Below are 26,899 nucleotides of genomic sequence, written 5' to 3'. Positions count from 1 at the left end.
CGCTGACAGAGCACTGGAATGACCCTCGGGTGGAGAGAGAGAGAGCGCGTGGGCGTCCGATGGCAAAGAGATGCAAACAAAAGCGCTCAGACTGGTGTGTGTTTGTGTGTGTGTGTGTGTGTGTGTATGTGTGTGTGTGTATGGAAGGGAAAGATAAGAAAGACATAGTATCCTGAAAGAAAGCTGTGAGCATGGTGAGAAATACCACGATGGAGTCTGGCGCTCAGACTAGAGTGTTACTGATGGTACTGTTTGGTTAAAAAAAAATCTTTCTGTCTTTCTCACCTAGTCAGTCAAGGTATATTTTTGCGCTGGAGCTACAATGCTACTAATTAAGCTAGTGACCAATTAAAGCTTGTGCCCTGATTTTAAATGAAGCAGTCAAGATGTGCTTCCAGCTGGGTGATGTGTGATGAAACCCTGGGTCCGGTAATTCATGTGGACATTAATTTGACACGTGCCACCCAAACTTAAACATCACTGTGGACCAGCTACATCCCTTCATGACAAAGCTGATCTCTGATGACACTGGATGAGAGCTATCTACCCAACTGCAGAGAGCAAGGCCAACTATGCTCTCTCAGGCTCCGGCTGCAGCGCCTTAGTCCGCTAGACCACTCAGAGCCCACTACCCAAATGTCATTTTTGGTCATGCCGCCAACTGGTAACTGTTGTACATTACCTTGAAGCACCAGCGCAAAACCAAAGTAGCAAGAGTGCCTGAGCTGATCCGCTACATTCAGGGGAAAAGGCGGCAACTGTGTACACTTGATCAGTCAGGAGAATTATCCCTTTTAATTTGCCAGTGTCAGTCTACAGTGTGTGTTTATGAGAGTGAAGCTGAAAGACGGTGCACGACCGTGTTAGTCTCACAGTGCTGCAGTGGGCGAGAGAGCAAAGGGGGAGGGAGGAAGAGAGAGAGTGAGTGAGTGAGAGAGGGACGGGGAGAGGAAAAACAAGGAAAGAGAGATAATCGCAGTCATAACATCAGATGCATCACATACACTCTCCAGGAATCTCTCTCCACTCTTGAGACGGCCCCTTTTGCCCCCCCCCCCCCCACACACACACACACCTCTTTTGCTCCTCCCCCTCTTTTCACTTGCACTTTTAATTTCTTATAGCTGGTCGTTCATCTCTTTCCTCAGTATCTCTTGCTCTCTCCAACATCTCTTCATGTTTAGCTCCACCTGAATTATAGATGCTGAAGCTGGGTGAAGGCTGCGTAGAGGCGACCACAGCTTTACATCTTTATCTCTCTCTCTCTCTCTCTCTCTCTCTCTCTCTCTCTCTCTCTTGCGCTTGCTCGCTCTCTTTCTTGCTCACTCATCCCTCTCTCGCATTCCGCTTCCCTTCTTCCCACCTGTTAATCCCCGTCCGTCTTGGGCAGGATTCTGGCCGTTTATGAGAACTTTTACGCTCGGGCTATCACACAGGTAAGAGCAGACCCTCTTGTGCATTTCAGGCTTGGCTTTATTGCTTAGATTTTCTTTTTGCCCTGTGCTTTTTAACTGTTAAAGGGGACTGAGATTCTTTGAAATGTGAACAGTCATTCAGCGTGGGGGTTTGCTGTGAAATTCATTGTAGAGAATTGTATCAACTGAGCAAAATGCATATTTTATTTACAATCTAAACCCACCGGTGAACCAACACGTGTCTTTTGAATTTCATGTATGATGACAAAAGACAAATCTTAAAAAAAAAATTCTTTGCGGACTATTTTGGCGACAACACCCTGCATGTATCCTTACGCCATGGATGAATGTAAAATATTTTTAATGCGTTGTTCAATCTTGTCAAACCTAATGTAAAACTGTGCCTTATGCATGAATCAGTGAATTCATTTAGTGTAATGACTCTCTCTGCAAGGGAGCTTTTAGAGGCACTAAACTCTTCAGACGTCTGGTTTCATTCACCACCAGCATGAGCAATTCTTGCTCTGAGTTTCTCTAGAACTGAGCATTTCACACTAAAGCCACCCTGAATGATTTTGTTTACATCTTAACCATTTATTTATGCAGCACTTTTAAAACAACAGTGGAATTCCCCTTAACCTGATATGACTCTCTGTTTAGCAGTGGTTAATTTGAATGTTAAAAAAGGGCAGTTCAGATGGAATAATTTAACATTTTTGGTTACCGTTTGATTGTTGATAAAGAAATGAAGTTTCACTTTTAGTGAAAAGAGAGATTTTGTCATTAGTATCATAAATAAATAAATAAATAAATCTTGATGCAACAATATGCTTACAGTCAGCACAGTGCAATAACCTGACTAAGTATGTGTGTGTATTTGTGTAGGACCATTTGAATCAATATAGTGTGTGCTCAATCGTACTGGCAGAACTACATCATTTACTACAGTAATCATAGGATACATTTCATGTTGTTATTATTCATTATTTATTTATTTTTTGTAATACTATATCTTATTGTGTAGTATTTCTATTTATTTATTTATTTTTTATATAGTTTTGGTTAAACCCTGCTGCATATGGGACTGCGTAGCCACAGACCAGACCAGTGCCCATGCTAACCCCTGTCCACCATTAAAAACACATACATTAGAAACTCAGCTGGCCCTTGGAGCAATGGATAAACCTAGCAAGGTCCAACAACTTCTTTAGATGGCCGGGTATGTGGACGTAGCCCGGTACAAAGGCAGTCTGGTACATGTGTGCCACTTACCTGCGGGATATGTTGGAACATGCCCACCCCATGCTATATCTTACAGCAACTTAAGGCATTTTCACATCAAAGCTTTTTTTTTCTGGACGCAAGTCCGTTTTCTCCACAAGTTCGGTAGGTCAAGTGTGAAAGCTGTTTTCAAGCCTGGGAGCAGCCCAGAGCACCAATCTGCAGTCCTCCCACCAAGTGGACTAGGAGAACGGCTCCTTGTTTGCAGGTGTCCCTGCACAGTGAAACGCCATGACTCCAGGAAGAGCTGTTCTTCACTGGCTGAGTATTTGTATCTAAGAAAAATAAGGAAAAGCAATAAACGGATGAACCTACGCCTTACCGTTTCATAGAAATTCCTGCCAAGAAGTGACGGTTCGAATTGAGTTCTTCTGTATGAAAGCAAACCAGTGATAATGAGCCCCGCCCCTCAAACAAGCCCAGAATCGGTCCTCTTGTAGAGTGACCTGTTTTAGAGGACTGGAGGACCAATGGCACACCATTGAAAAGTAGAATTCCCAATAATATCAATATTATTTGGAATAACAAATGCATTCTCACAAATTTGAAAGGGAATGTGATCAGGAGGAGAGAGTAGAACTCAAGGTTCCGTCAATACGGCAAGCCGGCCAGTCGGCCTAAAGCAGCAAAGCATCCCTAAACTATAAGCCCTGTTGATGCAACCAGAACCTAAGGTTTTCTGCTGGTATCGGCCCTGTAACATTACTGGGTGCTAAACTGGTGACTGGTGTCTCTTGCCAGTTTCCTCTTTCTTTGTCCATTTGGGGCGTCCGGCACACCTGTCTTGCGTCTCCGGACTTCAGAGCTCTGTTTCTTCACCTGTTTTCCTGCCCGTCACCTTCAATAAGCTCCTTCATTGTTGTTCGTCACGCTAGCATGTGTTGTTTGGTCAGCAACTTCCCCATGCGGTCAGTCATGGTCTTGTACACCAACCTACTTAAACAAACACACACACATATACACACACACACACACATACATGCCCACACACATACACACTTGAGTCATGTGTATAATTAGGAGCAAAACGCACCACAACCAGGCTCTACGGGCGTATTTGTCTCTCGCTCTCTTTCTCGCAGTTGTCTTCTAAAAATACTGCTGCATAATTGGCAGGGCTGATGTGGCGGTTGTAGATGAGTGAGACTTTAGCTGTTATGAGGGGAAATATTGCAAACTACATCAGCGGCAATATTTGCAAATTACAGTCGGAAGGTTTTTCCTGAATGGAGGAACTGAACTGTATGATTAGCAGCGTTCAGGAGGAATGTAAAGCAGTATCTATGGTTCAGCTGATTACAATAGAGACAGGTGTGGATAGATTAGCTAAAACTAGTCAACAAAAGATGATCGTTGCACAAAGAACTTTAGTGAATAGATGGGCAAAACATGAAATGTCAATGTCACGTTAATAATAATAATAATAATAATAATAATATTAATTGAATTGAAAAGTGCAGGTTCTAAAGAAAATGTACATTGTGTGAGCAGCTTAAATGGTTCCCACTTTTAGGCATTTTATTGATACATGGTTGCTATAACATCCCAGGTGGTTTCTGGAGTGTGGTTGCTAGATTGGTGCTGTAGTGTTGCTTAGCGATCGGTATTATATTGCTAGATGCTTGCTATGATTTCCCTGGTGGTTGCTTTGGTGTTGCTAAGTAGGTGCTAGAGCGTTGCTCAGGGGTTACTATAGAGTTGCTTAGTGAGTGCTGGGATGTTGCTATGTGGTTACCATGATATCCCAGGTGGCTGATGAAGGGTTTTTTGGTAGTTACTACGTGGTTGCCATTATATTGCTAGATGCTTGCTGTGATTTTCCTATTGGTTGCTATGTTGTTGCTAAGTGGTCGCTATAGAGTTGCTTAGTGGGTGTTGGTGCGTTGCTATGTGGTTGCTATGATATCCCAGGTGGCTGATGCGGGGTTGTTTTGGTGACTATGGGGTTGCTATTATGTTGCTAGATGGTTGCTATGATATAACCAGGTGGTTTCTAGGGTGTTACTGTGGTGCTGCTCGGCAGTTGCTATTATATTACTAAATGGCTGCTATGATATCTCAGGTGGTTGCTATGGTGTTGCCAAGTGGTTGTTAGATGGGTGTTATAGTGTTGCTAGGTGGTTGCTATGTGGTATCTATAGAGGATGCTAAGTGATTGTTAAATGGTTGCTATATCTCGTTACATGGTTGCTGTATCTAGGGTGTTGCTAAGTGGTTGTTAAATGGTTCCTATGGAGTTGCTTAGTGATTGCTGGGGTGTTGCTTTGCTATGGTTTTCCAGGTTGCTGCTGTGGTGTTTTTTGTTGCTAGGTGGTTACTATTATATTGCTAGCTGAGCGCTTGCTTTAGAAGAGGGGTGTCCACAAACATTTGGACTTTGTACATATTGAGTTTTAAGTCTTCATGCTGCCTCAACTCTGGAATCTTATGTTGCAGATCCTTCGTCCACTTCCACTCCACTGCCCTAATTGTAGATTATCCAGGGATTAGTTTGGAAGCACAGCTGTAACGCAAAAAGTCTACTCAAGTCAAGTCAAATTTATTTGTATAGCGCTTTTTACAACTGTTGTCATCACAAAGCAGCTTTACATAATTAGTAAAAGACAGAAACAAAAAAAGAAATAAAAGGAAGGCGACTCTGCGAAGAGTCTAACAGGTGATGAAGATGCTGAACGAGCGTTGTGCAATAAAAAAGGGAGAGATTATAAGAGACTAAATAAGCGTGTAGAGGGAAGCGACGCAGCAAGGAGGATGAGTGGAATCAGAAATGACTAAGAGAGGCAGAGGGGTGATTGTTTACATTCCTCCATTTTTTCACAAGAAAAGGTTTGTTGGGATGGTTTTGTCACATGAGACGCTTAATAAACCAAGCATTTTTGAGGTGGTGGTCAGTGTTGAGTACTTGTGCTACAGACTGCCATTCAGACTGCATTAGCATCACTGTGATGGTTACCATCTTTAGTAACCATGACACTCATTATGATTATGGTGATACGAAATAACTTCTTAAATAAATCCTGTAGTTTTGAGATTTCTTTTTTTGAGAGTGTTGCCTCTGAATAAAAACTGGTAGACACCAGCAGAGCAACGCTATGAACGCTAAGGCTTTCTTTAGACTGCAGGCCAAATCTAATTTGTTGTGTAGATCAGATTTGTAGACTAAGTACAAACAGCTAAATCAGATTTATACTGACACCTGATAGTGAGATGTGGAGTTGGGTTACTAAGTTGTAACCTGACTTGTAGCATAGCATGAGGTAGCTCAGTCAAGATAATAAGCCATACTCTGTTTTAGTAATTCATGGAAATGACATAATGAAGCCGTACACCAATTTAGTAAGACATGGGGACGAGGTCATTAAGCCATGACATAGTAAAGTATAGGAATGAGAACTTTTATTCTATAAAGTTTTATTCTGACTAGGTAAGGCACTGGAACGAGCTCATTAAGGCAGAACTCATCTTAATAAAGCATTAGAACAATAATAAGGAGAATTCGACCCTTCCTCTCTAGAGAATGCCGCCCAGGTGCTCGTTCAGTCTCTCGTCACTTCAAGGCTTGACTACTGCAACTCTCTTCTGGCTGGTCTTCTGGCGCACCATCAGGCCTCTGCAACTCATCCAGAATGCAGCGGCACGGGTCGTCTTTAACCTTTCTAAATTCAGCCACTTCATTCACTCCACTGCTGCATTCTCTCTTCACTAGCTTCCTGTAGCCTGCTCATCAGATTCGAAACCCTGAGGCTGGCCTACAAAGCCAAGAACGGACCAGCCCCTCCGTACTTGATGGCAATGGTCAAAAGCCCAAGAGCCCTTTGAGCTTCAAGTACGGCTCGGCTCAACCCGCCATCCTCCAAAATCCATGGAAGACAAGTGTCCAGGCTTTTGGTTCCACCAAAGTGGTGGAACGAGCTTCCCCTGGGTTTCCGAACGGCCGAGTCGCTCGCTGTCTTCAAACGCAGACTGGAGACCCTCCTCTTCCGAGAATACTGGGGCGAATAGCAGAGTGAGCTCCTTATACTTAGAGGTATCTTTGAATTATTAGTCTATTCAAACTAGCTGAGTTTATTCTTAAATGTAAATGTAATAAGACATGGGAATGAGAAAATCAGGCTGTATCCCAACCTACCAAGGCATGAGAACGAGATCATAATTAACCTATTGTCTGACATAGGGGCCTGCTAGCCTGTTAGCCAACTTTACTTTTCTTACCAGCTTGTCTGTTCTAGAAATGTTGTAGTCTATAAGAAGTGATGTTCTCTAGTCTGTGTACTCACATTTCCATTATTACTTTGGCCACCAGTGAGATCAAGCGAGCAAAGGCGACGGCAATCTGAACACATAGTCTAGGAGCCTGTTTACATCTGGCACCAAATTTTTGGTGAAACACCTCCAAGGCACATTGTGATCGGATTACGATCGGATCACTGAAACCACATTCAGAGGTGGTCAGGGGCGGATCTGATGCACATTTAAGATCAGTGTAAACAGAATGTGTTTTTGGCAAACGGAAATGCTGTGGATCTTGACTTCTCTCTCAGAAATGATGGACAAATCCACTTCGTACCTCATAGTCTAGCGAGTCTAAGCGAAGTGATGATTGGAAGGGATACATAGTCACCTTGCCAGCTTCCCCCATTTTGGACAAAAGATTAAGTGATACCATATCAGTTAACGTATGGCTAATTACCTTGAGACACTGTTATCTTTCTCAATGGGCTCTATGTAGTGAGCCTGATAAATGGTCCACGGTTGATGGTTCTGAAATGTCCAGACTGCCTCATGCATGTGTAATTATGTAGAGCCATTCCACAGAGGCAGGATTTGCAGACCATAAAAACAACGAACTTTCGAGGTAATTGAGGGCAAGTGACCCTGGACGTTGTTGTGCTTCCAATCAAGTCAAGGCTTTAAACACACTATTTGTGGTATTGTCCTTCCAAGGTTTTCGAAGGTCAGAAAGAAATTAAGACACCTCCATTAGTCGTAATGGAGGTGTCTTAATTGTTTGCACTGTAAGTCTTTTCCCCCATCTGCTGAAAAAAGCATAATGTTTTTTTTTTTCCTTGCTGTGCCTCGTTCACTTGTCACAGCAATCGCTTACAGGGATACTACCTGCTCCAAGTAATTTGTTGAAAGTCTTTTCATTCAAGCTTTTAGTCACCATCTGTTCTTCCATCCCTTCCCCAAAAGTACAGCCGGCTCAATATGACCGCTAATGAGTCAAAATATTACTTTTAGAGTTAGCCTCTAGAGCTAGCCTCTAGAGCTAGTCTCTGCGTGAACCAGCAAGAACATCTTCAAGACAAAGTGGCTGTCAGACAGCTACAGTGTTCCATTTGCAGACGCCCTCACTTTACCATGGAAAGTGGCAAGAAAAACTCATACTTGTGACTAGCCTGTTGTGACTCCCTTGATCGAGACCGATTTAATTTTTTCCCGAACAGTCAGGTCAATCATTGCTTGCAAACCATGTCAGCTAATACTTTTTTCTCAAAAGAGCCAGTTCACACGGACATGATGACATACTAGGTCAGAGCAGATAGCCGTGTGCATTGTCCTGCCCTTTTGACCTCTGCCAGATTTACCAGCGTTGACTGACCCACAAGACTCCGTCTGTGTCCAGCTCTGTAACTGACTGAGATTCACACTGACAAGCTGCTAACGGGGCTTCCTCTCACTGTTGATGAGTGCAGTATGTACAGAAGGCGAATGCAGTTATCGGCTGAGACCACTCAAGGATGGCCTCTGGAATTTGCAATAAGCCACAGGCCTGCTCAGTCTGACCTGTGTAAGAAACAGGACACTAATGTGTGTGAGGAGATTCCCTTATTGCCCATGGAATACAACTACAATTCTTTGTGAACAAGCAAAGGAAACCTTCTAGAGAAAGGTGTTCAGGCCTACAAGTCAACCTTTTTCCATTTGCCCTATGATTGGGTTCCTTCCACCTTCACTGTCTAGATACGCCTACCAATTAGTGAAGACAGCCTTGCCAATGGGAAGTTGTGAAGTAGCCATACATGAGCCTAAGGTCACCATGCCCAATGCCAAACATCAGCTTTAGAGATTTAAAGCTCCTAGCATGGAGCTAGACTGCTAAACAGTGGGACTTCTTGTGTTCTCTGGAGTGATGAAGCTTCGCACATTATTTTATTTATTTATTTATCAGGGTCAGGGTTTGTCCCTCACTAGAGCTGACCTTTCAGTCAATATTCCGTAAATGACAGTATGTCTCTCAGGACTTCTCAGGGTTTCTTCCATGGGATCTGAGCAGTCAGCTTCTAATGTGACTCAACATCCATCTTTATTTCTATTCATTCATCAAACCCACCAATTAGTCTTTCCACAACATACAGCGCATCCCAATAAGGCAGAATTGTCGACCTTCAATAGTTCTGAAGTTACAGAATGCTACAGAACTGCAGCAGCCCTCATTCTAAGACAGCGCACTCTGGGCAAACCAGTACAGGAAAGGGTTAAATGACAAAAAATCTATTCCTTTACGGTACTGTGTTCAGTTATTTGGTAGAGGACAATATAGTGAAAACATACTTGTCAGCCCTTGCTACACTTTAGATGAAGCAAGTTTAATTGTGATTCTACATGTTCTGAGAGGAGCCAGCCTGGATCCAGCTGGCTGTGCCACACATTAAGCCCTGTCTCTAGCAATTGTTGTAAATCTTCTGTGTAGAGAAGCCCTTGTTACCTTTTCCCACCAGTGAGATCCTCCTTTTCAGACCAGAGGTTTTTGTCTGTTACACAGTTTGGGACCAGATGAGCTGTTCCCTGCTGCGACCGGCACTCTTCAGGGTGCCAGTGCCCTCTCCACAACAGATCTATGTCAGCTGAAATAGAGCTGAGGCCTCATTAATAATAAAGTCCATTCACAGACTTGGGCATAAAATGGAAGTTGAGTTCTGATTTCAGACATTTGCTTAAAACGAGGGTTCAATTCCCCTTCATTTGCTTCGAGTTGTTTAGCAACCTCAAGTATTGCTAACTTGCTAAGAGTCATGGACCACAAAAGCAAGCCTGTTTACTTCAAGGGAAGTTCTACAGATTTTTATAAATTGTGATTGTGTCAGTGGTGTAGATGTAAGCGAAGCCATTGAATGGTTTTGTGTAGTTGTGGATTGGACATTTGCATGCACTTTTGCATAATTTTCTTTTTACATTTCTTGGGGTATTGTTATCATTACTATTATTGAGTTTCTCTGTGATTTTAGTCCCGTCTGAATGTACCGTCCATCAATTGTTTTAGGACAGTACATTTCTTTGCCTTTTACTTTCTGCAAAACGTGCCATAAAACAACCTCAGGTTATATTAATCCCATGCGAATCAACATGTTGGTAAATGTTCTGTCAGATCCAGTGAAAAAGAAGCTTTTGAGACTTTTCCCAAGTATGGAGGCGCTCGGGGAAGCATTTAATTTGGTTGTGAATGGCACAAATGTCGTTAAAGTCTGTGCAAAACCTCAGTCAAATCCAAATGACTCCTCAACACTGATGGCACATCCATGTTTTTTGGAGGTAACAGCAGTGTGTAAATTGAAAAGCTCAGCACTCCCCACTCAGCCATTTATGCCAAGATTCCTTATCCCATATAAATCGGTCATCAATTTTACAGACATCCTGTAGTAAATTGACATTACTCTACCTCCCCATGTAAAACACCCCGTCCGACAGAGAAGTTGAACCCTTTAAGAACTAAGCCTAGTATTGGCTGTAATAGCAGCCACTGCAGCCACTATCAGGCTATATAACGTTGTAGGGATACACTACCCCGCGGTGTCCAGTGTTATCCACAAAGGGCCGGTGTGGCTGCATGAAGCTGGATTTGTATACACCATACAACAGACAGTATATATTCAACTCTGTGCAGGGATGACTTCTAGCTTAGAGGGTACAACTGCGTAAATTGAATTTTTGATGAAGTAGACACCTCAGACAACTCACTGGAGAGCCACTGATGGCAGAAATTATGTCCCCTCTCCCCCCCTAAGGGCTGAACCTTGAAGTGTTGTTAGAACAGAATATTTTTATGCACTGTATAATAAATTACTCATGACCTAACGAAGCCTTTCAGAGCAATCTTAAATATGCAAAGTCGACCCGGGGGCCAATTTGGTCTAAGTTGGGCAAACGAACAACCGTAATTTCGTCAATAACCGTAATTTGAAAGTAAAACTAGGTGAAGCTCCTTACTCAGCTAGGTGAGTTACCATACTCAGCGAACATGCACCTGTGGGGCAAATCCACACAAAATACCTGCAGGCCCAATGTGGGCGAGCTAATCAATGAAATAATCAATTAACATGCAGACTCTCCATCTGTGTGCCTTAAGGCTCAGTACTGGGCCCGCTTCTCTTCTACCTTTGTACTTGCTCTCCTGGCTGTATAATATCTTATTTTTTTCCTACCACCGTTATGCCAATGACACTCAACTAATAGTTCCACATCCTGGAACTCTGGATGGCCAGTTATCGATTTCAGCTCAGTTTAAACTTGACTCAGTCATGCAAGTTCTTTGCCTACAGCATTTCAAGAACTCAACCATTGCTCTGTAAGAAGTCCACCTAGTTGTATGTTCAGTTGTCATCTCAAGACTTGGAGCTATCTGGCGAGTCCTCCTCTCTGTACCACCGTCTTTCAGCTGATCCAGAATGCAGCAGCATGACTGTGCTGTGCTGTGGAGACAGGTATGGAGCATTGATCAAACATTTAACACATCAGAATAGCAAGGAATCAGGAAGTCGAGGCCTTTCAAGGTTGTTGTCAAATAGAGACTGATAACGGAATATAAAGTAATCACTGAACATGCTGTGTTTACTAAGCTGCTCTTAGGGACATTACATAGTCTGACTGTTATGTTTAAAATGAATAAAATCGTAGTCTACTACTCTGTGCATCCTCGTCCAGGAGAGTAATACTGGACGTGTGGTTTGTTGAGGACGCTGCGCCTTTCAGACGGATTGGCAAGACATCATGGTCCAGTCTGCCAAAGCCACTGAAATCATATCCACTGTAAATCCTGGGCTTGTGGAACAAGTGTGTAAATGGCTTATGAAAAGGATCATATGAAGATATTTATCATCACACACACCCACGCACAGATGTTTTTTCTTTTTTTCTTTTTCCTGGTTGACTCCCCATTGCCTGGAACGATGCATTATGCATAATGCTGCAGAAAATGTCTGTAAAATGTAAATGCGCATGGAGCACACCACCCAGTTCCCACAGTGATGGGCATTAGGAACATGTGGGAGTTCATTATACCTGAATACAAAGCACACCAACTTCTCCCCATTTTGAGGGAACACAACAACCCTACTCGGTGTGTAACAAGTGCCAGCAGACTAATTCGTAGATTCAGGTTAATTAAGATAGTAAGATATCTTTCTACCTGACTTTGTCCCATCTGTCTCTCCTTAAGCAAACCTGGGGCCTGTTTCGATACTGTTGTATACAGAAGTGTGTCGTACTGCCAGAGTCCCTGCAATCCCACTCTGCAATAACTTATTTTGGAGACGTGACATAAGGTGTATTCTTTTTTTTATTATTATTTTATACTTTTGTTGGATCAGCAGTGCTAGCTAGTTGGTACATAACATTAGCTAGCTATTCTAAAGAAAGAATGGCTGCTGTTACCTCACCTCAGCTTGTCTTGTATTTAACTATTTAACCAATATGGCCAACTGTTGTGAACACTCAGCCTTGGAGCTGAAGGATGCTGAACTGAACTGATGCTCAATGAATGAGAGCGGTTGCCATTACAATACTTAAAGACAACTACTCATCATATTTTCCCTCCATGAAACACATGTTAATGCTCAGTAGTGCACATAGATGCTCCTTTAATATATTTGATTTAAAATACATCAATTTTCTATGGGCATGTATGCATCTGCAACAGGCAGCCTAGTGCATCCCAACATTTTTCAACATTTTAATAGAACATATTGTCATTATGGCATTATGGCTAAATTTTATTATGCCGTTGTTTTGGGGAGGTGGGGTAGTGCACTATAGGCCCCTGTGGCGCGGCCTAAGCTTTCGGTCATTGTTTTCCTTACGTTACTTTCACCTTAATACTTTAAGTAGTTTCTAAAACCAGTACTTTTACACTTGTGGAAAAAGCTTAATGATACTTTAACTTCTATAGAAGTCTTTTAAACTAGTATCTACACTTCTACTTGAGCAATGAATGTGAATACTTTTGACACCTTTTAATGTGTAATTTGCAGGTATGAGGGAGTCGCTGTTAGTATGCGGGAGATGGGATGGAGGTGGGGTGTGTTATACGAGTGACCACTCACAGCAGAACTTATATACAAACATTTCAACGCAAAACCTTTTTTTAGACACCTAAAACCGCAGTGCATCGACAATTATTTGATCTACTAATATGTCACAGAACAGTAATAAGCCAACTACCTAGCTGCATAGCATAACTGTTGTTGTTAACAAATGAGCAGGCTAAGCTAGTTTTGCAAGTGTGTTTCTCTGATAATACTCCAAGGCCAATTTCAAGTTCAGTGTTTTACAGAAGAAGTCACAGCAACACTGAACCGACATAGAAAGTAAAGGAAGTTACTGAATGGCCCAGTTAGTAACCATTACAGTTAGTCCATTAGTGGTCAGTTGGTGTCAGTTATGTAACGAGTTGATGCATTGTTTACATAAAGACTGAGGACACCCCACCTCTCTAGTTCAGCTTTAAAAACAGGAAGCTAAGTAGTATCATCCCATGTTTGTCACCATATATTTAGTCTGTTAACACCACTACAGTAATGCTGAAGGAATGCCTGTAACACGTGCCCAAGCCCCAAGAGCTATGGAATGTGGAAGGGCTGGTGTGAACGATGAGCAATGCTAAAATAAAAACAAAAAAAAAAGAGGAGCTAGAGGCTGGCACTGCGCCTCACGCCTGCATAAAAAAGCCTTGGAACAATGCCTCTCTCTTTTGTCTCAGGACACACAAAAACACACACACAATGAGAGAGACTAACTCACCAGAAGGAAAACAGATTGATAAATGGCGTGGGAATGGTCATCTGACAGACAGACTGGCTAACAGAAATTAGCATTACTGCAGATGTGGTCATTTCTGGTATAGACAGAAATAATTGGCAGAATTGGTTGTGTTGTCCCTTCTAGCTTGACAGTGTTCTATTTTTTTTTTTACCATATTTCACACTCATACTTGCGGGGAAGGCCATTGGTTCACTAATTTGCTTATTGTGGTGCAGCTTCGTACTTTGGGGCTGAACTGATTACTGTATCTTACAGAAGTGTAGGTTATATTTTTGATTGTTTTGTTGCATGAAATGGTCAGTCAACATGATGGAGTTTAGTATATAGTATATTGTTGCTGTATCTCCATTTTTACTCCATTTTTAATTTTCTCCATGGTTTGAACCCTGTAGCTGCTCTGTTCATTGTCTTAATAATTCTGGATGAATGGACCAATAGAAATGCACTAAATTGCTTAGAGTAAACTGTTGTAAGGTATAAAAAACAGTGTAGTGAACACTGTTGAACAATTGTTGCATTTATTGATTACAATTATTGCTTGAGGTTAGTTTTGAGGTTAGACTGTTAGAACAGGACTTTTTATGAGATGCTGCTCTTACTCAGCTGCTCCATCATGTTATAGTCCACTGTCCATACAGAGCAGTGCTTCTCATTGGTTAAGAGAAATTTGTTTCACAACCAATGAGAAGCACTGCTCTTTATAGGCAGTGGAACATAACATGACCGAGTGGCTGAGGAACCGCTGTCGGTGTTGCTACGATGCACCTGACAGAGGTGGGAGATTTATAAAGCTTAGTACGCCGCTAAACAGAGAACATGAAAATGACCCCCAATGACCTGCAGTCAGAATGACCCACCACCCAAATATTACCTGCTCTATGGTGGTCTTGTGAGGTCCTGACCATTGAAGAACTGGGTGAAGGGAGGATAAAAAAGTATGCAGAGAAACAGATGGACTGCAGTCTGAAATTATAGAACTAGAGTGCTCCTTTATGGCGGTGTGGTTATAATATTGTAGGATGCCTGTGTATGATTAAATTTTTAGCACAAATCCTAGCATTTCAGCATTCACTCATCACTGATTTGGTTAAAAAATGTGGTGTACAATGTATTTGTAATGTAATGTAATGTTTGCTAACTAGCAAGCTGGCTGAGAAAAGTAATGAACCTGTATAAGCAGTCATACTACATAGATTTCGCTGTAACAGGTCAGTAGCGCTATAAAGCTAACCGGATAACTCTGATAACAAGAACAGATTCCCTCTAGTCAAGTTCATTTAATAACCTGCCAGTGGACTGTTATGTTGGCTAATATCCTTCTCTGTCTGCTTTTGCAGCTAGATGACGGTACAGAAAGGCAAGCGAATGACCATCTCCATCCAGGAGCACATGGCTATCAACGTCTGCCCGGGCCCCATTCGGCCAATCAGACAAATATCTGCCTACTTTCCTCGCCTCTCCCCTACATCCTCCTTTTCGGATTCGCTGTCGCCCAACCAGCTGGCGGCAACATCCCCTGCTGGAGGAGGGAGCGCCGCAGGAGGGGGGCTCCTGTCCCCCCTGTCTCCGGGGGCAACCGGAGGTGGAGGGACGCTGTCCGTAATGAGTAGCATGGACACATCCATTGAGATCGACAGCTGTGACAGCGATGACAACAGTGAGTTGCACATGCTGGGTACTAGTGCTCCTGAGGGGCTTGTCTCAAAGCACCACATGCAAAAGTGACCATTTCTTTGTGGAAAACTGAGGGAGTGAGTCTGACTGGTTGCACGCACCACATTTGGGAAGAGTGCCATGTTATGTGATCTGTATTGCCACATTGCTGTGTGTCCAGGTGATGTTGGACTACAGCACTACTTCAGCTCATGAAGTGCTTGAGAATTAGGTGATGATGTTTTGAAAATGCGAGAAACTCTTATACCAAGACCGCAGACCGCAGTCAAGGAACGCTTTAGTAAAAAGAGGTCAAACACTGTACTTGTGTGTTCCTAAACATGTTTGACGAAGGCCAGAGAATTTGCAGACTAAACTGCCCCTAATAATATCTTCCAAGTTGCTCAGACACTAGAGGGTGCTGCCAGGAGTTTAAAAAAAAAATGGGCCCTCGTGGAGGTTTGGTGCAAAATTGAATTTGGTCATTTGGTCATTTTGAAACAGATTAATTCACTTTCTTTCTCACCCCAGAACAGCATGAAAAACATCATTATAAACTTCATAAACAACGCTTGCATCAGTAAGCAACGGTATATCATTGTATGTCATCTCCCTTTTGATAAAATAAATAAATAAACAAATTCATTTTAAAAATGAGAAAGCTATGCATGAGATGAACCTGTTTTGAACTACATATCTAGCTAATGATTGTTATAGTTGTAGATTAATCTGCTGGTCATTTCCTCCATTGATTGACTGAGAATAGGAACCTCTGTTCGGTTGAATTTTTATTTAATTCACTTGTATACAATATGATAACCATCAATTTTCATACTATGATACACCTAACAACAGTATTCTGTTAAGTACTCCCCTTCTTTTGTGTTTTTAATTATTCATCCTCATCATCATCAGCTTTCCAAAATTGAAAGCAGTTCATGCATTAATTGTAAGAGACTATTTTACATTAACAACGGTTAATGTTTCATTCACTATTGACTGAGGGATCTCTTGTCGGCACCCTCTAGTGTTTTGCAGTCTGTGTTTGGTGCAGGAGGAATAATAAGTGACCAAACCTTTAGTAAACTGATTACAAACTAGAAAGCTTGGTTGGATTGCCGGTTGTCCTGTGAACTTGAGGTTAGTTTTGAGGTTAGACTGTTAGAACAGGACTTTTTATGAGATGCTGCTCTTTCTCAGCTTTCTCATGTTATAGTCCACTGTCCATACAGAGCAGTGCTTCTCATTGGTTAAGAGAAATTTGTTTCACAACCAATGAGAAGCACAGCTCTTTATGGGCAGTGGAACATAACATGACTGAGTGGCTGAGGAACCGCTGTCGGTGTTGCTACGATGCACCTGACAGAGGTGGGAGATTTATAAAGCTTAGTACGCCGCTAAACAGAGAACATGAAAATGACCCCCAATGACCTGCAGTAAGAATAACCCACCACCCAAATAATACCTGCTCTATGGTGGTCCTGTGAGGTCCTGACCATTGAAGAACTGGGTGAAGGGAGGATAAAAAAGTATGCAGAGAAACAGATGGACTGCAGTCTGAAATTATAGAACTAGAGTGCTCCTTTATGGCGGTGTGGTTATAATATTGTAGGATGCCTGTGTATGATTACATTTTTAGCACTAATCCTTGCATTTCAGCATTCACTCATCACTGATTTGGTTAAAAAATGTGGTGTACAATGTATTTTGGTTGTTGTTAGCTGTGTTTGCTAGCAAGCTGGCTGAGAAAAGTAATGAACCTGTATAAGCATTAATCCATGTATTAATTGTAAGAGACCATTTTACATTAACAATGATAAATGCTTAGCTTCTTTTATCACTATTGACTGAGGGCTCTCTTGTCGGCGCCCTCTAGTGTTTTGCAGTGCTTTGCAGCCTGTTTGGTGCAGGAGGAATAATAAGTAACCAAACTTTTTGGAAACTAATTACAAACTAGAAAGCTTGGCGTTTCACTGGGATTTGCTCAAGGGTGCATATACCCCTAGAAGTAGCAGAGGGTCTGCAGTGACGTCACGTTCCCGCAGAAACACGACCCTTTAAGTGGAAGTGGGAAATCTTTCTGCAAGAGGGCTGCAGCATTTATTAGGGAAAACAGCCAAACTGGAAAAAAGCAGGTGAAATATCCTTTACTATACAACGGACAGTTCCGGTCAAACAATCTGATTGGGTTACAATTTACACAATATATGCACATGAATGACCACCTCACAACATCTCTGAATTCCATATTAATGCACCACTGTTTTAAACCCAGTCAGTTAGCTACAGAGTGTTACAAATGGAAACTTCTGAGGTAAAAGTGTAACGTTTACTGTTACTGCTTAACGTTAACTACCAGAGTTTACACTGACTGTTGAAGGAATGGTTATTGTTAATATTACTTACAAATATATTAGTTGAATACTCAAGTCATACATTTTTTTTGTTGTTGCTGTATTTATCAATTATCCCCAAACAGTGCGAAACCACGGGAGGAATACAGTGCTACAAACAAACAAACAACTGAATATACACAAACATATTTTGTTTACGGAGCGGCTACGCTACATTGATAGCTATCGATGCTAGCTAGCTAAACTTTCACCCTCATGTGCTTACTGCTAATGGACTATATTGTGTGGTGGAACAATAGATTATTATAAATGTTTTTAAAATAAATACATTTATGAATTAAAATTTGGTTTATTTTAGCATATTTTATGTTGCCCACCATTTTAGAAAAGCAGTAGGCCACCAAAACAATACCCTTTCCTGTGATAAAACCACAGTAATGCCTTTTGTATATTATTTCTTTATTCTACAACCAAGACTTGAACATGACATAAATTGTACATTTCTGACCTTCCTAATGATGTGATTGGCTCATGGACCCATCTTTCAATCGATGGTCATGAAAAAATGCCAAACACAGAGAAAAGAAGGTTATTCTAAATGGAATTTAGCTATTGGGATCACATACCATTGGGCCACTTGAGCTAGCCAGGTACACCTGACCATCCAAATCCAACCATCCCCTCGGCCTTAGCATGTGTCCAAAGACTTTTAAATAAGCCATATTTTTTCATTGTCGTTTTATAATAATAAATGTATTGACTGATTAGATTAGTGGTTCCCATCTGTGGTCCAGGAGTACCTTGCCATGCATATTTTATTTTCCCTGCTCTGATATAGTTAAATTAATCAGCTTATTAACAAGCCTCTCCTTAGCTGAAGTGGATTCGTTAGAACAGAAAAACACTAAATGTGTCAGACAAGGGTCCTCCAGAACCAGAGTGGGGAACTGAATTAGACAGCCTGTTAATTCCTGACTGCTTTGGTTTTCTGTTGCAGCTTCTCTAGGCACGCTGGAGTTTGACCTGCTCTATGAGTCAGCCACAAGTTCTCTACATTGCACCGTTCTGAAAGCCAAGGTAACACCATAGCTCCTGATTTCTACTGATTTCTCTACTTACAGAAATCAATTTCCATAGCAGTACAGTCAATGCAAGACGTTTGTGGTGATTTTAGGCTGAATCCTGGGCATAATTACATCTTCAGTGGAGAATCTTCAATGGGATCTATAATCTATCTGTCAACAAGGGTCTGTAGTCAATCTGGTTCTGCGGTCAATCTGGTTCTGCGGTCAAACTGGCTCTATAGTCCACCTGATTTTATTGTCAGTTTGGCCCTGTTGTCTACTAGAATGTATATTCAGTCAGATTTACCTGTTATGATAGTACTGGTCCATCTGGTTTTAGGGTCAATCAGGTATTGTAGTCCCTCTGATTCTATGTTAAATCTGGATCTTGTCTGCTTGGATGTGTATTCAATCTAGGACTGTAGTTCACCTGTTTATATAGGCAGTGTGGATTTGTATCTAATCTGATTTTGTGATGTATTTGGGAGTCAGTTCAGCCGGTTCTAAGGTCAGTCTTAGTCTTTAGTCCTGCTGGTTCTGTGTTAATATGGGTCAGTAGTCCATCTGCTTCTGTGATCAGTCTAAGTCTACAAACCATCTGTCTCTATTGTGAAAAAATGTGCTTCTGAGATTAGCCTGGGTATATGGTCTTTCTGGCAGGGGGGCTGCCAGGGATTTTTGGCCCCATGAAAACGTATTATACTGGGCCCCACAACTCTAATAATTCTGCCAAAATACTCAGTTATTACATTTGTTTGGCCCCTGTCAGTCACAGACCTTTGAAACCTCCCATACCCCCCCCCCCCCCATACTGTGCCCCTGCTTCCTGATTCTATGATAACTGTACGTCTATAGTCCATGTTGTTGAGTAGTCTGTAGTCCACCTGAATCTATGATCACTTTGGGTCTGTATTATAGTCCATTTAGTTCTGTGGTCAGTCTGGGTCTATAGATCATTGGTTACTGTGATTGCCAATATGGATCTATGGTCAGTTTAGTTAAATTGGTAAATCTGGATGTATAGTCCAGCTACGTCTATAGTAAGTTTGGGTCTGTTGGGTCTCTACTTGGGTGTAGTTTACCTGTTGATGTAGTCAGTATGGATCTCAGTCCATCCAGTTCTAAGGTCAATAGTATTTAGTCCTTAAATTAATCTGGGTCAGTAGTCCATCTGCTTTTGTGATCAGTCTAGGTCTACAATCCATCTGTCTCTATTTTCAGTGGTATATATGCTTCTTAGATCGGCCTGAATTTATAGTCTTTCTGGTTCTGTGGGACTGCAGTGTAGTGATTTAATCTTGGTCAATCTTGGTCTATAGTCCATCTGGTTCTAAAGTCAGTGTGGGTCAGTGTGCACATCAGTCAGCTTGGGTCTGTAGTCTACCTGGATCAATAGTTAGTCTGGGTCTGGAGTTCCTTTGATTCTATGGTCAAAAGTCAGTCTGCTTCTATGATCTGTCTTGGTCTATCTGGGGTAAATCTGGGGCTGTAGTTTACCTGTAGTTTATCTTTTTTACATTGGTTACAGTTTTGGCTCATTAATTTCTCATTTATTAATATATGATTTATAATGTGTACAAACTTAAAAAGCAATCCACAGTGATGCAGTACAGGTTCTGGAGTAAGTCAGGTTGTATTAGGCAGTAGAAGCTTAATACATGGTGACAAAACAAATGTAAACAATGAATCTGAGCCATTAAATTCAAATTGACAGCATGAAGTCTAGAGTCCTTGTTCCAGCGTCTCTGTCAAACAAGGGAAATTTCTGCTAAATCCAGTGAGTTCTCTGAGCACCGCCTCATTTCATCGAGACGGGGAGAGAATTTAAACGATAACCTGCCATTATTAAAATACATTACAGAGGACACCTACAGTGCTTGGGTACCAGGCAGGTATGTAATTTGATTTCTGGTGCGCACAAAAAAAAATCACGTTGTTTTTGTCACTGTGTCTGAGCCGCCTGGTTTATAGCTGGGGAATTGAATGTGGTGTCATGTGACAGTTAGGAAGTTAATAATTACTCTCTATTGACCTTGAGTATCAGCTATGAATGTAACGGGAGATGAGCTGGACTGTATTGGACGTATTCTCCTCTGTGAGGCTCTGGCACAGCTGTTTTCCAATCATTCTCCATTGCAGACGGGCTATTGATTCCAGACCTCGGGGGCTGGCCTCAGCTGAGGCTTTGTTAGGCACTCTGCGGCTGCAGAATCACTTGCCGTCATTTGTAATTCACCAGTCATAAGCTTGGACACACTGACTCCAGCTTTACTGGAATACACAGCGTTCCAAATTATTATGTAATTGATACTTTTCTCTAACTTTCCTAAATGGTCATCATCAAAGTGAAATTAAAGTCAATTAAAACCTCCCAATGATAACAGCATTTTTGCTGTTCCAAATTATTAGGCACAACAGCGTTTAAAACATTTTATAGAAACCGAAGAACTGATAATGGTAATTTGTTGAATTTGCAGCATTAAGAGTTGAGTATTGGTGCTTGGAACGGTTTTAGAGTCTTAGCTTCACAAAAGCAGTGGAATGTGTGAAATTGAAATTGGTCAGTTCCACACAAACCCTAGACAAATGCACAAATCCACCAATTACAGATGAGAGACAGATGACAGACACACAAATCCACCAGTTAGACACAGCAAGAGGCAGAGAAGAGTATCTCGCTGAAAGCCTCGTAACTTCTGATGTGAGTCATAAATGATCTGATAATAAGATGCAATGGAAAGGGTATTAATAAAAACAAAAATGTTGATGCAAGTGTGTGACTGCTTCGGCATGCAGTAGGCATAGCTGTGGAACTGGCACGAAAGATGATGTACAGTCACAAAATCAGCCGGTGTGCTAATGCCTCGATCACCATGCTAACACTGTACTGATGTACAATACCAGTGGTGCACAAGGCCCATAGCTGACATGCCAGTGCTGCAAAAGCAATGATGGACAAGGCCTGTAGCCGGCATGCTAACGCTACAGTCGCGATGTTGGACGAGGCCCATAGGCGACTCAAGTATAGATCTAAAGTATACTTTAGATCTCTACACCATTCAGCCCTCAATCGAATGGTTCTTTTGCCCCAAGTACAGTTAGGTAACTGTGCTGAGAAAACGGGGCTCAGCCCAGTTTGTAAGCGTTCCATGCCGAACCATGTCAGTGTGGGGAAAAAGCCTGCTAAACGGTTCTACCTGCAGTAGAAAAGAAGCCTTTGACATCCTGGGCCAATAGGAAGTGGGGATAGGTGTGGGGGGCCAACATTCACAGCTGAGGTGACCTTGAGCAAGACACCTAACTTCCAATTGCTCCCTGGGTGCTGTGGTGGCTGCCCACCCCAGTACTGCCTCAAACCAGTAGTGTGATTGTGTGTGTTCACTGCCACAGATGGGTTAAATGCGGAGGTCAAAATCCATCGTACTGCTGTGTAGTGTGTGTAAAGTGTGTTTCTAATTCTATACTGTATTTTTGCCCCTGATGCCCATCCTTGTGTTCATAGTGGCCCAGTCTCTCTCTCTCTCTCTCTCTCTCTCTCTCTCTCTCTCACTCTCTCTTTCTCTGTTTCTATTACAGGGTCTGAAGCCCATGGACTTCAATGGCTTGGCCGACCCTTATGTGAAGCTACACCTGCTCCCTGGAGCCTGCAAGGTCTGCTCTAATTCCTTTCCTCCCTTCACGTTCCCCGTCCTCGCCCACTGAGCCGCTAAGCTGACCATGACAGTCTGATACTGTTATTTACATTCACAAGTCACCTCAGGACAAAAAGCGAGCTAGAGCGCGCGGGAGAGAAAGAGAGAGAGAGTTTCTGCTCTAATAGATAAATGCATGCATGGTTTCCCCCCTCAAAGAAACGGTGCCGTCTTATCTTCATCCTACTTTTACAGAGGGAAGAAATGACTGCATGCTGCCTGTGGTCCTCCCTGAAAGGTGGTTAAAGGCAAAACGTGTTCAGTGTCACCAGCTGGGGGCTTCAGTGGTGTTGTGAGTGGGAGAGCAGTACAGTCAGTTAGGTCAAAAGAGTTTGACTGCTTCGTTTTATCAGTGAGCACTTTATTAGGAATACTGTACTAATAGAGCCTCCTTTGCTCTTAAAACAGCCTGAGTGCTTTGTGGTCATTAAGGAATGCTGCACATGGTCAGCAACAATACAAGGCAGGTTGGGTCTATGGATTCATGCTGTTGCTGGAGCCAAATTCTGACCCATCGGTAACCATCAGTGTTCCTCAGCAGAATTCCAGAGACTACGTTTCTTCAGTCTTGTGCTGAGCCACTGCAGCCTCAGCTTTCTGTTCTTGGTTGACAGAAGTGGAACCCGATGTGGTCTTCTGTAGTCCATCCTCCTCAAGGTTGAACGTGTTTTTTTTGTGTGCATTTTGAGATGCTGCTCTGCTCACCATAATTGTGCGGAGTGAATGTCTTGAGTTACTGTAGCCTTTCTGTCAGATCCAACCAGTCTGGATATTCTCCATTGACCTCTCTCAACAACATACTGGCTCCGTCTGCAAAACTGTTGCTGTCTGGATGTGTTCATTACACCATTCTGAATAATCCCATAAAATCAACAGTTCTAGAAATACTTAGACCAGCCCATCTGACACCAATAATGCTGCACTTAAAATGATAGAGATCAGATTTTGTCCCAGTTCTGATGGTTGATGAGAACGTTATCTGAAGCTGTTGGTCCATGTCTGTATGATTTTATGCATTGTATTGCTACTACATTATTGGCTGAGTAGGTAACTGCATGACTGAGTTCCTAATAAAGTGCTTAATGAGTGTATATGTACAATTTACCCTTACACAGCTCTTTACATGCTGCAGAAAGGGATATTTTAGCAAATCTGGTTTAAACATCTAATATTTTTTCTTTCGAGTTTTTCATGTTTCACAATTTTTCTTTCCAATCAACCGTAATATGAGAGACAAACATCTGGTGTGAAAAGTGTCTCAAACACAGTCAGAGCCGAATAACCACAGATATTATGTTAAGTTATTCTATATACATATATAGTTCTTATAAGTAAATATGTCATATATATGACGGGATGAGGAGGGTATAACAAAGTATAACAAAGTATGTACAAACTCACTCAGAGCCCATTTCTACCTTTAGGAATGGAATGGGCATGGAACCTATCTGGAACCCACCCCCATTTACCGAATGCAATGTGAAAATGGCACCGGTTTTGTCAAATGACTCAACAGCCTCAAAGACATTTGCTGTGGAAACAGCTTTCTCGGTGTTCAACATGCCTAATGAAGGCTCTCATTCCACCTGGCTCGCCAGATGGGGGATGAGACCCACCCACAGGGCTTTTTTTTTAGGATAGTGACACCACACTCTGCGAAAAGCATCACATCCACACATCTCCAAAAAAAAAAAGGCAAGTAGGTGGCTTTTGGATATGTGCTCTCGAGGCTTTGACTGACACGTTTCCTGGAGTTTGTCTCATTAATATCACACAAAAATACACTTGCATCCCACATACGGCCAACCCAGTTTGCTGGCTTAGGCAATGCGTTAGTTGCTGCTAGCACGGAAGAGGGGCAACAAGTCACACTTATTGGTTTTGGCATGTCTGTCACAGTCCTGTTAGAACTGATAATAATAAATGGGTTAGAAAGAGGTCAGGGTTCCTGTTTCAGTTCAATCTGTAGCACACATGGCTGTAGTTTTAATCTGCACAATCGCTGCTGTTGCTATTTATTTATTTATTTATTTTAATTACGAGTGTTAATAGTTGGTCTTATTGCCAATGGTGTGTCTAGAGGAGTCCCCCTCAGAAATCTGATCTGCCACAATGGGTGCCCTTTTCACTGGCGTTGGTAACTGTAATCCTGTGCATACATTTTTCTTTGTGATTTTTCTGATTTTTAAAATTGTGACAGCAGCAAAATCATTAGGATTTTTAATTGAAAATTTTGAGAATGAGATGCAGTTTATGGCTTTGTCTACTCTCGCACTCACAACGATATGTATATGTATATGAGATGCATTGAAGGTCAATTGGTGTTAACCCCCTGGAGTGTATAAAGGCATTTTCTTGGTGTTTGCGTATATGCCTACATTCACTTCTGTATAAGAAAATACCCACGTAAATAATCTGACCCTAAATCTGAGAAATTAAAGTCTGATTTTAGAAATTTATATTTCCTGTGAAAACATTTGTTTACTCATGTGGACGAATTGTTTTGGTGCTTGAAACAGGTTTCTCAAAAGCAGTGGAATGTTTGAATCAAATAGTATAGCAATAATACAGCGAGAGTGTCCATTGGTCAGTTTCACAGTTACACAGATCCATGGTCGGACACACGAAACCAATTACAGATGAACGTCTGATGACAGACACACGAATTCTCTAGGTAGACGCAGTGAGAAACAGAAGACTTACATAATGCTTTGTAACTCCGGATCTGAGTTACGTATGATCTGGCGATAAGATGCAATGGAAAGGCTGGAATCTACAGATTCAGAAAAGGGAACTGTATTTCTGCACTGCCCTGTTTCATAATTGTAATGAACACGCTGTAGGATGTGAATTTTAATAAAAATACATTTTAATGAAATATGGCTAGTATATGGTGGTTTTGCCCACTGACCACTGTGAAAATATGTGAAGTAGAGGCTAAAAACGTATGTTTTGGTTCCCGGTTTGGGCAACACACCACAGTACACCAGTAAGAGTTATTGGGCAAGACTCCTAATGCTACAATCTCCTACCAGTGTAACATGAATCATATAGTCTGGATAAGAGCATCTGCCAACTGCTTTAAAATGTAAACGCTTTGAATCCTGGACGGGGGCAGTGGTGGCTCAGCGGTTAGAGCTCCGGGGCTGTTGATGACAGGGTTGTGGGTTTGATACCCGGGCTCTGCAAGCTGCCACTGTTGGCCCTTCACCCTCTCTGCTCCCTGGGTGCTGGGGTTTGCTGTCCACTGCTCTGGATGTGTGTGTGTGTGTTCACTACCACAGATGGGTCAAATGCAGAGGACACATTTCACTGTACATAGTAGAGTGACAAATACTTTGCACCGTTACCTTTTTTTTTTTTTACTCATTCACCATTGGGCAGTTCTAAAGGATATCTAATTCAGGGTAGCTCACCAGGCACCAAGGCAGCCTGGAAATAGTGGAAATTGTTTTTGTAAAATTTTACTTGTTAACTTGTACCCTGTCCAGAGGGTATTTCTGCCTTGTGGCCAATAATTCCAGGTGGGCTCCAGACCCACCACAACCAAAAGGAGAGGATAAGAAGAATAATGGATGGATTGTATGTATTACATATTGTTGAAGTGCTTTTCACTGTAAATACTAATGCTCTGCAACTATTTTAGTCAGACTCCACCCAAAATTTGGTCTTGAAAATTGGTCTGGAGAAAACTAAAAATGCAAAATAAAAATGAATGTTTTTCATTGGACAACAGCGATATTAAGTTTTGCTGTAGGTTTTCTGTAAAACCTGAAATTCTTACTTTGCAGCATCAGTAATGTCAATAATCTGTCAATGTTTCTCCATCCAGGCCAATAAACTGAAGACTAAGATTGTGAAGAACACCCTAAATCCTGTCTGGAATGAGACTCTTACCTACTGTGGCATCACAGAAGAGGACATGTATAGAAAAACACTCAGGTAGTCTTTTATCTTTCAATTTTAAGCTATTTACTTCTGATTTACACTGTGTGTTTCATTATTTAAGACTTCCAGAGAGCCAGAGTATCGAAACCCTTCCCCTAATTTCTCTGGATAGGACATTTTGCTTTGTGTTCAGCTAGCTAGCGGCTCAGGCAAACAGTCGCTGCTAAAAAAGAAGAACTCTCTACTTTCTACGTCATAAGGAGTGGATGCCCTTTCTTTTCAGCAGTAGTACAAATTAAGCTTCTGTTTCTAAATCGCTTGCTCAGTGTTAATCTTGGACCTGCAACTGTAAGAAAGCTAAATGGGAAATGTCACAACCAAAGTGAAGGTGCTAGATTTGCTGGTGCTTGTTACTTTTTTGTACTAGGATATCTATGTATATTATTCAAGGAACAACATGTTAGCTTAGCCTGGTAGCTGTCTGGTTCAGACAAGACACAGGTGTAATTTTAGGC

General features: G+C 41.8%; 1 protein-coding gene across 2 annotated transcripts in view; it reads left to right on the top strand.

The window, feature by feature from the left end:
- Nucleotides 1–1,092: 1,092 nt before the first annotated feature.
- Nucleotides 1,093–26,899, top strand: part of LOC140544525 (double C2-like domain-containing protein alpha) — a 49,427-nt gene continuing 23,620 nt past the window's right edge. Inside the window, exons 1-5 of one of the 2 annotated variants that reach the window (XM_072668125.1) lie at nt 1,093–1,436; nt 15,071–15,390; nt 18,738–18,817; nt 22,381–22,455; nt 26,329–26,438. In XM_072668125.1, coding sequence (XP_072524226.1) covers nt 15,075–15,390; nt 18,738–18,817; nt 22,381–22,455; nt 26,329–26,438 — 581 coding nt within the window. In that variant the 5' untranslated portion in view covers nt 1,093–1,436; nt 15,071–15,074. Of the gene's footprint in view, nt 1,437–11,369; nt 11,399–15,070; nt 15,391–18,737; nt 18,818–22,380; nt 22,456–26,328; nt 26,439–26,899 lie in introns of those variants that run through there. The other variant, XM_072668126.1, reaches the window with a different exon arrangement.

The sequence above is a fragment of the Salminus brasiliensis genome, chromosome 22, assembly GCF_030463535.1.
Source record: "Salminus brasiliensis chromosome 22, fSalBra1.hap2, whole genome shotgun sequence".
Classification (NCBI taxonomy): Eukaryota; Metazoa; Chordata; class Actinopteri; order Characiformes; family Bryconidae; genus Salminus; species Salminus brasiliensis.
This window is presented reverse-complemented; position numbering and strand designations above follow the sequence as displayed.